General features: G+C 37.2%; 1 protein-coding gene across 9 annotated transcripts in view; it reads left to right on the forward strand.

Moving 5' to 3' along the window:
• The window catches only part of PCCA (propionyl-CoA carboxylase subunit alpha), a 404,001-nt gene that overhangs the window by 221,337 nt on the left and 168,179 nt on the right, over nucleotides 1-14,485 (forward strand). For all 9 annotated transcript variants that reach the window (XM_027065165.2, XM_027065168.2, XM_053217534.1 and 6 more), the window contains one exon: nucleotides 4,121-4,229. In XM_027065165.2, coding sequence (XP_026920966.1) covers nucleotides 4,121-4,229 — 109 coding nt within the window. The remainder of the gene's footprint in view (nucleotides 1-4,120; nucleotides 4,230-14,485) is intronic.

A 14,485-nucleotide genomic window follows, 5' to 3' on the forward strand; every position in this document is an offset into this window, starting at 1 on the left:
CATAGTATTATTATATAACCTCTAGTCAAAGACTATCTCAACATGGCTCTGATATTAGAACAAGTCCTTTACATTTTTATGTCTTTTATCTCACAATTTATAAAAGATACCATTTTAAGAAAAGAACTAAAAAACTGTCCTTCAGTTTTTTGGGGTGTGTGCAAAAGAAAGTGATTATGATAATGAAAATCATAACCTCTTATTAGAGATGGTATGATGACTTGTGGTTTGTGAGTTTGAGCCCTGTGTCAGGCTCTGTGCTGACAGCTCAGAGCCTGGAGCCTGCTTTGGATTTTGTCTTCTTTTCTCTTTGCCCCTCCCCTGCTCATTCTCTCTCTCTCTCTCTCTCTCTCTCTCTCTCTCTCTCTCTCTCTCTCTCTTTCTCTCAAAAATAAACATTTAGGGATGCCTGGGTGGCTCAGTTGGTTGAGTGTCCGACTTTGACTCAGGTCATGATCTCATGGTTCATGAGTTCGAGCACTGCATCGGGCTTTGTGCTGACAGCTCAGACCCTGGAGCCTGCTTCAGATTCTGTGTCTCCCTCTCTCTCTGTCCCTCTCCCGCTCGCACTCTGTCTCTCTCTGTCTAAAATAAATAAACATTTAAAGAAATAAACAAACATTTAAAAAATGTTAAAAAAAAAAAAAGATGGTATGAGATCCATCTCACATCAAGAACTTTGAAGGAACTATAGGTGGTTAGCCTGGAGAAGAGAGGACTCATTAATAGGGAATAATGCAGCTGTAATCAGCTTGACCCAGCAGTTGGCCCTGGCCACTGATCTGTGTTTATTTGTTGACTGTGTCTAATACAAAATGGGTCACTTTTGTAGTTGGTAGGGCATACTGTATTGATCACTCTGGTGAAAGAGTCAGGTGATGAACTAATCTTCATCTCAAACCTAAGATTCAGTCAGGGCCACTTTCTGCCTTGGATCAGCTTTGCTCCAGGTGGTTAGGCTGGATTTTAGTCTAATTTAGTTAGGAACAACATTTGGATCATGGATTGCAAGACACCAGGACCAGCTGCGCCAGAGATTTCAGCAAGGAAAAACCTGAGGGCATAGTAATGAAGAACATTCAGAAGAAGTCCATGGTCAGAGCCAGGGCAGACATGTTGTGGGTATCAGGCCATAAGAGAACAACAGGAGTCAAGGCCCCTCTGATCTGTGATCAAGAGTAGCCTTATGCTAGAACCATTATCATAAGAATAGTTATGATAGAATATCTTCTACGCTGCCACTTTGGACCTGAAAAGTATCTTTTCAATGTGGCTAAATACTCCAAGGATGGTCAAGATATAAAACCATTTTAATGAGTGGCAGAGTGTATAACTGCAGTCTATATCCTTCAAGATGGGTAATGTACAAGCATAGGAAAGAATAGAATTAGAATAGACTTATTCAAAATTACTTCAGATTGGAAAAGTTGGGTGGAAGTCACAAAGAAACAGTTTGACTCAGGGCGCTTGGGTGCTTCAGTTAGTTGAGTATCCAACTCTTGATTTCAGCTCAGATCATGATCCCAGGGTCGTAGGATCGAGCCCTGCTTGGGACTCCGTGCTGAGTGTGGAGCCTGCTTGAGATTCTGTCTCTCCTTCTGCCCCTCTCCTATGCTTGCACCCTCTCTCTTTTTCTCTCAAATAAAATTTTTTAAAAAGTTTGGGGCCCCTGGGTGGCTCAGTCAGCTAAGAGTATGACTTCAGCTCAGGTCATGATCTTGTGGTTTGTGGGTTCAAGCCCCGCATTGGGCTCTGGGCTGGGCTGACAGCTCAGAGCCTGGAGCCTGCTTCGGATTCTGTGTCTCCCTTTTTCTCTCCCCACCCTCCCCCCCCCCGCCACTTGCATTCTGTCTCTTCTGTCTGTCAAAAATAAACATTAAAAAAAAAGTTTGTAGAAGCAGTCTGATTCAGTATGAGAAGTAACCATCTATTTAGAAATCTTTGAGTTTGTCACTTTCCAACTATTGGGGTTCTATCAATCCTAGATAACCATCTATCCAATAGTGCTGTAGAAGAGGCATTCGCACTGCATGGAGGATGAAATAGATCATCTCTGCAGCACTACTCTGTTAAAATTACCTGAGAGATTCTTAAGTTGTGGAAACAAATTTAAATTGTAGAAGTAAATAAGTTTTCAGCAGGCTTATATCAGATAGAAATTTATTGGGAATTAGTCCTTGGTAGAATTTGCAAATCTGTTCCAGTATCAATAAAAGGATTAAAATTGATATACATTGTATCAATTTCTCTGTGAGATGTGATGAATAATAGTGAGTTTTATTTGGGAATCTCCTTTCTCAATATTATCTTAGTGTAGCTAGCAATTAGACCAAATGAAACACTGAACCAGTGTCCTGCAGAGGAAAGGATTCTCATAATATATTGCCTTTTTCCCTGCTGATGATATAATGTGCAAATGTGTCTAGAGGAGTGACTGTTTCAACCACTGTAGGAAATCTCTTCTGCATCTTGATTAGTGTACACACATCCACAAAAGATGCGGGGTGCAAAATGTTCACATAATTTGTCTTTATGGTCATGACCCACTAAACTGGTTTCATGAACTACTTGAGTGGTTTGTATTATGCAATTTGGTAAACATGTGTCTAAAATAGTTCTATTCAAGCTGAGATCTGTAGACATGCAGCATCAGCACCACCCTGAAGCTTGTTTGAAATGCAAGTTCTTGGGCCGATGCACAGTGAAGTTGGAGATCATTTTACTGGTCCTCTTTATACTCCAAAGAGCTTTTGTGGTTATATCCGTTGATAGTTGCCATATTATAAATTAAAACTTAGGAGCTTCAGGGGCTCCTGGGTGGCTCAGTTGGTTAAGTGTCCAACTCTTGATTTTAGCTCAGGTCATGATCTCCCAGTTTGTGGGATTGAGCACCCCCACTGGGCTCTGCACCAACAGTGCAGAGCCTGCTTGAGATTCTTTCTCTCCCTCTCTGCTCCCCTGCTTGCACACATGTTCCTTCTTTCCCTCAAAATAAATAAATAAACATTAACAAAAGAAGAAGAAGGGTGCCTGGGTGGTTCAGTCGGTAGAGCATCTGACTTTGGCTCAGGTCATGATCTCACATTTAGTGGGTTCAAGTTCTACATCCAGCTCAGTGCTGACAGCGTGGAGCCTGCTTTGCTCTCTGTCGCTCCCTCTTTCTGCCTCTCCCTAGCTTGCTCTTTCTCTGTTTCTTTCGAAAATAAACAGACATTTAAAAAATATTTTAAAACAATTTGTAAAAAAGAAGAAAAAACTTAGGAGCTTTAAAAATATTTATTTTTTTTATTTTTTCTTTAAAAAAATTAAAAAAAAAATTTTTTTAATGTTTATTTATTTTTGAGACAGAGACAGAGCATGAACAGGGGAGGGTCAGAGAGAGAGGGAGACACAGAATCAGAAGCAGGCTCCAGGCTCTGAGCCATCAGCCCAGAGCCCGACGCGGGGCTTGAACTCACAGACCGCGAGATCATGATCTGAGCCGAAGTCGGACGCTTAACCGACTGAGCCACCCAGGTGCCCCTTAAATTTATTTTTATAGTACTAGTAATAAATCCATTATATGTTGTCATCAGAGCAATGAAGTCACCACACATATATCTCTTGGATCAGGGAACCTCCACAGTATACACCTGAAAAAAGTGATGGAGGAAAAGCAAATAAATCTTAGCATTATTGTGAAAGTAGTTTTGACCTTGCAGTCCCCAAAGGTTCTTGGGGACTCCTGATAGCCCATAGGACACACTTTGAGAAGTGCTCTTGTAGACTGTTTTTGAGAAGACTAAGACCAAATTTTTGTAATCCTCATATAGGGTAAGTATGGGGTCATGTGAGTCGTTTTCATCAGGAACTTTTCAAAGCCTGGAAGAGTGCAGTTTATCCAGGCCATTGAGGGGTCTATTACCAAATTCCTAGAACTAATTGATAGACTCAGTGGGGGGTTTTGGTCTTATTTGAATAATCTTGCTCTCTTCCCTCCGCAGTGCATGCCTCAGTGCCTGGTATAATACTAGCTCTATAATAGATATTTGATAAAATACTTATTTGAATGACTAATAATTCTATAAGTTAGAAGCACTAGATGTTAACAAGATGTATGTGATTGATTGATTTCCCTCAGGACACAAGTTAACAGAGAATGAGAGAAACCAATTATTGGCAATAGCATCATCATTGTTCGTGGCATTCCAATTAAGAGCACAACATTTTCAAGAACATGAAAATTCAAGGTATGTTAGATTATTTAAGACAGCATAAAGGAACAAATACCGACAATCTAATCATAGAAAATAGCTAATAAAAGATATAACTGATCATAGTTCTGAATCTTGTGAGTGTTTGCAGATGTATAATAAAATCACACTGTTTAAAAATGGTATTGCTTCTATTTTGTTCAAATGATTTTTTTTAACTCAGAAAAAAGAATCTTGACCCTGCTAATTTGGACATTATTAGAGGTAAGAAGATACTCTGAAGCCCTGAGGAATATCTGTTTAAGTAATTTGTATTTTATTATTTCTGTTTTATAACTTCGTTTGTTAATCTTTGTTAACTTTGTTGACAAAGTTTTGAAAAGTGTTATAGTACTAAAAATTAGGATTGAGTCTGAGCAGCTAAAATATACATATATATAAGAAATTCATTTAGAAGATACAAGAAAGAGTTAACAGGTTGAGTTAGTTATTTGTGATCCCTAAGTATACCTTTTAGCTTCCTAGAAATGTAAGTGAAAGAAAAAATATCCTTTGTATCAGGGCAAATAAAAACAAAGTCATCATGAAATTAATGGCTCTAAATGACAGAATTACTTAACATGAATTTCTATGTCCTTGCTAACATAATCCTACTTTAGCAAGTACAGTCTGTGACTTGCTAGGGTGATGTTGTTGATAAAACTGTGTCACTTCAACTTCTTTTCCATGTTTTTTGCTTTTCCACAAGAGGAAGAACAAAGAGAAAAGATGGCAGGTGACTGAGCAGCTCTGAAGAACACAGATCAGAAACTCAGATTACCCTCTGAGAATTAGGTAGAGGAGAAGTAGATTGGGTTTCGGCTGTATCTTAATGGCTGACTGGTTTTACTCAGAAAATCTTGGAGTAAATAGTACTCTTCATTTGTTCCTATTCTCAACAGAGAGTATAGGAAGCTTAGTTGATGATTTTTTTTCCCACTTGTTTTTATTGAAGTATAGTCGACACACAGTGTTACATTAGTTTCAGGTGTACAGCATAGTGATTGAACAGTTCTATACTACATGCTGTGCACACTGTAAACACAGTAACCGTTTGTCATCCTACAACACTATTAATACCATTAACTGTATTCCATATGCTGTAGCTTTCATATGGACTTACCATTCCATAAATGGAAGCGTGTACCTTCTCCTCCCCTTCACCTGTTTTGCCCATGCCCCACCCTACCCCTGTGGCAACCATCAGTTCTCTGTATTCATGGGTCTGTTTCTGCATTGTTTTGTTTTTTACATTCCACGATAAGTGAAATCATATGGTATTTGTCTTTCTGTGTCTGACTTATTCACTTAACATTATACCCTGTAGGTCTATCCATGTTGTTTCCCATAGCAAGATCTCATTCTTTTTTATGGCTGAGTAATATTCTCTCTCTCTTTTTCTCTTTCTCTCTCTGTGAGTGTGTGTGTGTGTGTGTGTGTGTGTAGGAAATGGCTATTGTAAATAATGCTGCACTAAACATAGTATTCATATATCTTTTTGAATTAGTGTTTTCGTTTCCCTTGGGTAGATACCCGTTAGTAGATTAATGTATAATCTTTTTTTAAGTCATGATTTGATAGATGTCTAGGGAGAGTTGAGAGGTTACCGAATATCAGTAAATTACTGAATGATGGAAGGAGGAGGAAAGTGGGCAATAAAGCCATGAATCTGGTTGGTTTTTTTCCCTAAAGTTGCACTGGCCAATGTAGTAGCCATTGGCCATGTGTGCTTACTTGAACTGAAATTAAATTAAAAGTTCAGTTTCTCAGGTTTCAGTGCCACTATCTGTGTAGTCACCAACCGCATTTCATGTGCTCTGTAGCCACTGCTGTACTGTGGTTAGTGGCTACTGAACTGAGTGATAGAAAGAACCTTCTATCATTGCAGTTTGTTTCCATCAAGCTCTGTTGCAACAGGGATGTTTTGGAGGGATGTGTGTATCTAGCTTTTGTTTTAAATCCAGAATCATACTTTGTATAATTTTTTTATTATTCTTTTGATAAATATAGTGTTCATATCCTGATGCCCTTCAGATGTTATTTAGACCTTGATCATTTCTGAAGTCCTGAGGGTCACTAATAATGAAGTGGTTTGATCTTTAAGATATGTATTCAAATTATTTTCAGAGAGTACTGACTTACCACTGGCAAAAATCTGAAAAAGGTTTAAAAAGGAAAAGAATAAAAATTACTTGTATCCCACAAACTTTTCAGGAAGTACTTTTTCACATTTTGATGTATTCCTAAGTGTATATATGTGTGTATATTTATAGACATACATACATGTAGCATGCATACACCTCACATAGAGTCATATTGGGAATATAGTTTGACTTCTATTTTTTCATTGTAATATTATGTTGTGAATATTATTTTTATTCCCTAGTCTTTAGAAGCATATTTAAAAATTTTTATTACAGAATTAATAAAACATATGGAAACTTTTGCTCTTCAAAAGATACCATTGAGAAAACTATAAAATAATATATGTAGCAAATGGCAGAATGTATCCAGAGATATATAGATGTATAGGTATATAGATAAGGAACTTGAGTTTATAATGTATAAGTACTTCTTAAAACTCAAAAATAAGCCAGACACCCCAATTAAAAAAATAGAAATCTTTATTAAAGGAGTTATATGAATGGCAATAAGTTCATGAAAAGGTGTTCAGCATTATTAATCACTAGAGAAAGACAAAATCACATTGCTACACTAATACACACCAACTAGAATAATGTACATTAAGTGGTAAGTGGATAAATAGTTGTGGTATATTCATACAATGAAATACTATTTAGCAGTAAAGTAGACAAAAGTACTGGTATATGTATCACCATGTAAAAAAAAAAAAGAAAGTCCTGCTAAGAGAAACCAGATTAAAGAAGACTATATAGTCTGTGGTTTTATTTGAAATTTCTAGTAAAGGCAAAAATATAATGATGGGAAGATCAGTGGTTCCCTGGATGCAGGTGTTGATGTCATAGAATTACGTCTTCATACATTCTGTGCCCCAAACCATAAATTAATAATTCTTTTAAATGTATTAATTTCTTAAATTATGTAGAAAACAGAATATGGACTTTCAAAAAAAGTTATAATAACAGCTATTATTATTGTCCATAATAATATGGACTTTACTGAGACATTTATTTATTCATGTGGCTTCCTGGCACTGTCTGGAGTCCTTCCATTTCAGCTTGCAAGACTGCCTTCTGCATTTATTGCAGGGCAGGTCTAGTGGTCAGAAACTCACAAACTGCCTCAGTTTCTCTTTATCTGGGAATGTCTTAATTTCCAATTTTATTTCTTAATCCAGTTTTGCTGGATTTCGGATTCTTAGTTGACAGGTTGTTTTGTTTTTTGTTTTTTTTTTTCTTTTAGCACATTGAATATATAAGCTTACTGCCTCTGGCCTCTTCAATTTCTGTTGAAAATTGGACAGTCTTATTGAATATCCTTTGGAGGTGATGATTTGTCTGTCTCTTGCTACTTTCAAGATTTTCTCTTTGGCTTTTGAAAAGTTTGACTGTAATGTGTCTTCCTGGGGGTCTATGAGTTCATCTTACTTGGAGTCCATTGAGTTTCTTGAATATTTATATTCGTGCCTGTCATCAAATTTGGGAAGTTTTCAGCCATTATTCACATATTTTCTCTACCCCATTCTCTCTCTCTCCTTTTGGGGCTCCCATGATGAATACATTCGTCTGTTTGATGGTGTCCCACAGGACCCAGTCTTTCTGTTCTTCAAATTCAAGAATTTCTCTTACCTTATTCTCAAGTTGGCTGATTCTTCTGCCTGCTCAAATCTGCCTTTTAATCCTAGTGAGTTTTTCATTTTAGTTATTGTACTTTTTTAGCTCTAGAATTTTTAAATTTCCTTATAGGTTTTTAATTTTTTTATTAATATTTTCATTTTGTTTTCACATTGTTTGTTCACATCTTCCTTTAGTTTTTTGAGCATCTTTAAGAGAGAGTTGTTTTAAAGTCTTGGTTTACTATATCTGCCATTAGCTCTTTTTCATGGTCATATTCTGCTAATTTTGTTCTTTGAGAAGACCATACTTCTCTGTTTCTGTATATGACTTGTGATTTTTTTGTTGTTGTTGAGCATAGGACATTTGAATCTGTTAATGTGGTAACTCTGGAAATCAGATTCTCCTCTTTCCTCAGGGTTTACTGGTTGTTGTTGTTGTTGTTGTTGTTATCTGCATTTATTTGTAGGCTGTCTCTATGCCAGCAATCAGCTGATCAGCTTGAGGTGTAAATGTAAGGTCTTCTCAGGTCTTTTCTGAGCATTTCCCTGGGTGTGTACAGTCACTTTCCAGTTTCCCTTATAAATGCAGTTGTTTTGAATGTCTTAGTCTTTATTGTCTGGCTCCTGACAGGGGGAAAAGCAGAAAATGAAGGAGGCAAATGGGGGTACTGACCCTTTAAATCCCCTGGAAGTCCCTTCAGCCAGAGGGAGGGGCTTGCAACACTGGGAGGAGGTGCAGTAACAATGGCTGTCTACCTTTTTGTCTGCACCTCTGTGATCACAAGCAGTAGTCAATCATCATAACACAGATGCCTAGTATTTGGAGGACAGGATCCTTTTTTTGCCCACCCTGGCTTCCACAAGCCGTGTGGACGCTGCCAGGAACACATGCCAAGCTGCCTGCCAGTTGCTGGGGATGGGCTGGGGGATGACTAGCTGTTACTCTGGTAAGACCTGAAATTGACCAAAATTGATTGCAATTTACCATCCCACTTTAACCTGGAAGTTGGCAAGCCTTTGACTGGGCTGGAGTTCTAAACTAAAAATATCAGAGAGATTCTGCCAGTATAATCGTCATTTAGGAGGGTAGACACATTCCTGATGTTTCCTAGTCCGCCATCATCCCAGAATCCTTCTCCTCTATATATTACTATTGAATTTATTACTCTTTAAAAGTTGGAAAAATTATATTAATAAAATATGTGGCCAAAAGTTATGTAAATAACTGTGCACATGTTACCTATATAACAATGATCTATTTTGGGTGAGTTTATTTTCTATGGAACTTACTCATTTAGTAAGCCAGTTTATTGTGAAACAGTATTACCCATGACAACAGAGACCTGTAATATCTAGCAAAATATATTGATTTTTTTGGCAGAGTATAATCTTACTTAAACGAAGTAAATCTAAGTTATTTTTGCTTGTTTGCCGAAAAGGTCCCTGACATCAAAGTTGATGTTAGGTGATTGAATCTTTACATTTTGGTTCACGAAGCATGATTTCATTATTGGCTTGGGAATGGTGTCTAAGAGACAAGCCTCCAGGTGTGGCTGCACATTTCTCCATCATGGGTGTGCTCATGTAATGTTTATGCTTCCAGATCCAGTAGCCCTCAGCCCTTCCTTTGTGTGGCTTGTTTTGGCTGCTAATCTTATTTTCCCAATATCTCTATGGATTTTATTCTTTCATCATTTATGACTTGGAAAAAGACACTGATGATATGTACCCATAGTATTTGGATAGTAAGAAGATAGCAGTGCCTTTTAGAAGAAAAAAACCCAACAAAACATTAATGTCAGAACAATGGCAATTTTTCTCAGGATGACCGCAAATAAATTTGGCAAACACAATTAAGTTTTTACAGAAGTACATGATAATTTTTAATTTTCATGTCAGTTATTCTTTTGATAGAAATGAATGCTTGAAAGTTGTGTTAAACAATCACTTCATGTTATTTGAAGTGAGAGTGATTTTGTTGCAGTGTGGTTTGGTTTAATAATTTGTTGCACTAACAGATAATGATTGGAGGAAAAAAGAGTAAAGGAAACAATTTAGTCCCTTATAGTAATCTTTCATTTAGTTTTGTTCAAGATATGCCTGTTTTCCTTGGATCTAAATGCTTGTTCACAGGTCAGGAATCACCTTTCTGAGCAAGGCCCTTTCCTTTCTTTATTCTTGTTCAAGTCCACCTCTGCCATCCCAAGCTTCTCAGGCACTAGTGAGAACGCCACTGTGCTCTCTCTAAACTTCTGTACTTCTGTCCTTCCCACTGTTATTTCTACACCTGTTGCTTTCTTTGGTTAGGTCTGGTAGCTAAGTAAATAGTCAACTAGGCTTTCTTGAGCTTTATCACTTACATTTTCTAATTTCATGATTATTATCTTTCTGTTATGCTAATTTATCATGTAATGATTATTAGTTCTTGGGAGAGCTGTACCAACTTCCCTGGTGGTGGAAGGCTGGTGACCAGGTCTCTCTTCCCTAGCAAAGTGCTGTTTTGCATTCACTTAACCTTGTGTGTTGTAAGAATTTGGCAGGGGGTATGGCTCAGGATAAGCCTTTGACTCCTTTTGGCATGTCAGTCCTCATAGTGTAGCTACACTGAGGTATATTGAAACTATTTTAAGGTGTTTCAAAGTAAATGTTGATTCCATGGGTTTTATAAAAATATTTTACTGCAGATTTATAGTAATTTCATCATATATATTTTTGTGGCTTGTTTTTGCTTGTTTGCTTCCTTTTCTTTCTTTCTTTGTACTTTTCCATTTCCCAGAGAATGTGTTCAGATTCCTAAACGTGAACTTCTGAGAAAATCAGCAACATCTAACTCTTGAATTCATTTGGGATTCACTTATGTGTATGTTATAAAAGAGTTTCTTCATTGTGATTTGGTAGCCTTTTATTTATAAAATATTCCAACCTACTTCTCAAATAAAGTAGTATCTCTTTGTATGTCCAAAGATAGCAAGACAGAAATACATATGAGTGTCTCAGTTTGGGCCACTCTCACAAATTACCATAGACGGGGTGGCTTAAATAACAAACATTGCTCACAGCTCTGGAGCTGGAAGTCTGAGATCAGGGGGCCGCCCTGTCTGGGTTCCGGTGAGGGTTTTCTTTTATGTTGCTGAAGGCCTGTTTCTTATATCCTCATATGGTGGGAAGGGGGCAAGTTAGCTCTCTGGCCTCCTCCTGTAAGGGCATAATCCCTTTCATGAGTGCTCTACCTTCACAACCTGATTACCTTCCAAAGCCGCCGCCTCCAAATACCATCATATGAGGCATTAGATTTCAACATTGGAGTTTTTGGAGTGGGGACACAAACATTTAGTCACTAACAGTGAGTGTGTGCTTACTCATGCACTCCCTCTCTCTGCCCATCTCTCCCTTCCCTACTTCCGCTCTCCCTTCTCTTTTCCTGCTGCCCTCACATCCCTTCCCCTCCTCTTTCTTTCCTTCTCTTTCATTTGTGTGACTTGCGTGCATGTGTGCAGAGCCCCCCCCCACCACACCACACACGTCTAAGTAGAAATGCATATGTTACATAAATACATTCTGTGGTTTAGTGGAAAAAATAGAATTTAAAATTAGAAGTCTGGTTTCCAGTCATAACTGTACCACTTATTGTAATGTGACCTTAGATATATTACTTTAAACTTAAGTTTACCACTAAAATGGGAATAATGTCTTTCGTAGGTTTTTGTGAGAATAATTGATGTTGTGTAATTATATTTCAGTACCCAAATTCTTTTACCTGATTTGTTATGAAGAAATAAGGGGCGTCTAGGTGGCTCAGTCGGTTAAGTTGTTGGACTCTTGGTTTTGGCTTAGGTCATGATTTTATGGGATCAAGCCCCACATTGGTCTCCTTGCTGACAGCATGGAGCCTGCTTGGGATTCCCTCCCTCCCTCCCTCCCTCCCTCCCTCCCTCTCTCTCTCTCTCAAAATAAATAAACTAAAAAAAAAATAAAGAAATGAATTTTATATTGTACAAAACTAAGTAAATGTTTTATAGATAAGCAAAAATCATTAAGAATAAGAAATGGCCTTTTTTGTTTATTTATATCAGGTAGCTATGAATATGACAAGAAAGTAGAAATTGGGGTCTGATTATCTTTAGTGAAAAAAATGAGATATCTTACAGTCCAGCAAATAAGACACCAGTAGGGTGTGTTTTCCATGTTAATTTAGTCAAATCAATCTTTTTTTTTTTTAAGGTTTTATTTTTAAGTAACCTCCACACCCAATGTGGGACTCAAAAACACAACCCTTAGATCAAGAGTGATACATTCCACTGACTGAGCCAGGCAGGTGCCCCTATTTTGCTTTTTTTTTTTCCCTTAAAAAACCCTTATATCAAGTATTTACTTATATTCTATTTCCATTCTTTTATAGTTTTTCTTTATTACACTGGTGTTTCATATTTCAGGCTTATTTTGCAAAGTGATAGGAGGTTGAGATCTAATTTTGCTTGTTCATATAGTTAACCAGTAGAATCAGTTCCATTTTTTAAAAAAATGTAATTCCAGTGTACTTAACATACATTGTTATATTAGTTTCAGTTGTATAATACAGTGATTCAGACTTCTATACATTACTCAGTGCTTCTCACGACAAGTGCACTCTTAATCCCCATCTCCTATTTCACCCATCTCTCACCACGCCCCCCCCCCCCATTTGTCCTCTATAGTTAGGAGTATGTCCTTTGGTTTGTCTCTTTTTTTCTTTGTTTTCTTAGAATTGGTCCCATTTATTCATTTGTTCTTTCCTCATTGATTATTAAATGTCACATTCATCCTATGCCAAATTCTTTAATTTACTTGAAAAAAATTATTTATTTATTTATTTTGTTTATTTATTTTATTTATTTTATTTTGAGAGAGAGAGACAGAGCACAAGCAGGGGAGGGGCACAGAGAGAGGGAGACACAGAATCTGAAGTAGACTCCAGGCTTTGAGCTGTCAGCACAGAGCTGGATGCAAGGCTTGAACTCATCAGCCATGAGACTGTGACCCAAGTCAAAGTTTGGATGCTCAACCAACTGAGCCACTGAGGCACCCCAAATTCTTTTATTTTTAAAGTTTATTTATTTTGAAGTTGAAGGAGAGACGAAGAGAGGGGGAGAGGGAATAAATCCCAAGCAGGCTGCATACTGTCAGCACAGAGCCCAATGCAGGGCTTGATCTCAGCCACGAGAACCATGAGATCATGGCCTGAGCCAAAATCAGGAGCTGGACTCTTAACCAACTGAGCCACCCAGGTGCCCCATCCTATGCCAAATTCTTAAATACATTAGGGTCTACTTCCAAATTTTTCTCTTCATTTGCATTTGTCATTCTACCCTTATATTAATAATTTATTATTTTCTTCCCAAAATTTATTGGTCATTCTTCTGGCTGAGCTTTGAAAGCACTTTGTTATTAGAATTGCCTTAAAGCTACATAAATTTGGGTAGAATAGACATCAGATGTTGAGGTTTTTCAGAAAATGTGACTGTATTTATCAAAGTCTCTTTGATTCTCTCATTAAAGCTTTATAATTTTTTTTATTGTAAGAGTAGATTTCTTGTTATTCTTGGATAGTTTATGTTTTTGTATTATTATTCTTTGGTTGTTTATATATTGTATTATGGATGGGATCTTTTTCTCATTTTTAAAATGATTATTCATTTCATAAAGAGAAGCTAATGATATTTGTATTTATTTTTTTAATTGTAAAAAAACATATCAGAATTTACCATCTTAACCATTTTTAAGTATATAGTACTTTAGTGTTAGCTATATGTACAGTGTTGTGCAACCGATCTTTAGAAGGTGTTCATCTTGTAGAACTGAAATTCCACCCTCTCGAATAACATCCCGTTTCTTCACCTGCCCACCCACCTCCTGCCCCAAGCCCTTGGCACCCACCATTCTTTCTATCACCAGGAGTTTGACCACTTTAGTATTTGTATTTCTTTTGTAATAATTCTTACTAGTTGTAAAAAAAATCCATTGTAATACCTTTTTAATTGATTTCAAGAGGGGCAATCATATAACCTTTTAAATCACTTGGGATCCTTTTGGATACAGGTAACAGAGCCATTGATTCAGACTGATAGTCGTTCTTGCTTCACAGTGAACAAGAAGCTCGGAGAAGAGAAAAGATAAAGTTCAGTATGCTTATCTGCTGATGCTACTTTTCTGTGGCTTTTTCATAACGCTGTGATAGCAGGATGGCTGTAGGGAGTTTTGGAAGTCAAATCTAGATAGGATTCAAAGGATTATGTCTGAGCAAACTTTTCCCAGATGATCCTCAAGCAGCTACTTCTCAGTTCCTATTGACCAAAAGTAAGTCTCCTGCCCATTCGTAAGCCAATAACTGCAAAGGGAATTGGATTATCATGATTGTCTTGGAATGATTTTCTGGTATGAGATAGATGTTGAGTAACCAAAGTGGCCTCCGCATTTTCTAATTACCCCATGCCTTCCTTTCTGCTAGAGCTTCTAGTAC

This window comes from Acinonyx jubatus, chromosome A1, assembly GCF_027475565.1.
Source record: "Acinonyx jubatus isolate Ajub_Pintada_27869175 chromosome A1, VMU_Ajub_asm_v1.0, whole genome shotgun sequence".
In the NCBI taxonomy this organism is placed as follows: Eukaryota; Metazoa; Chordata; class Mammalia; order Carnivora; family Felidae; genus Acinonyx; species Acinonyx jubatus.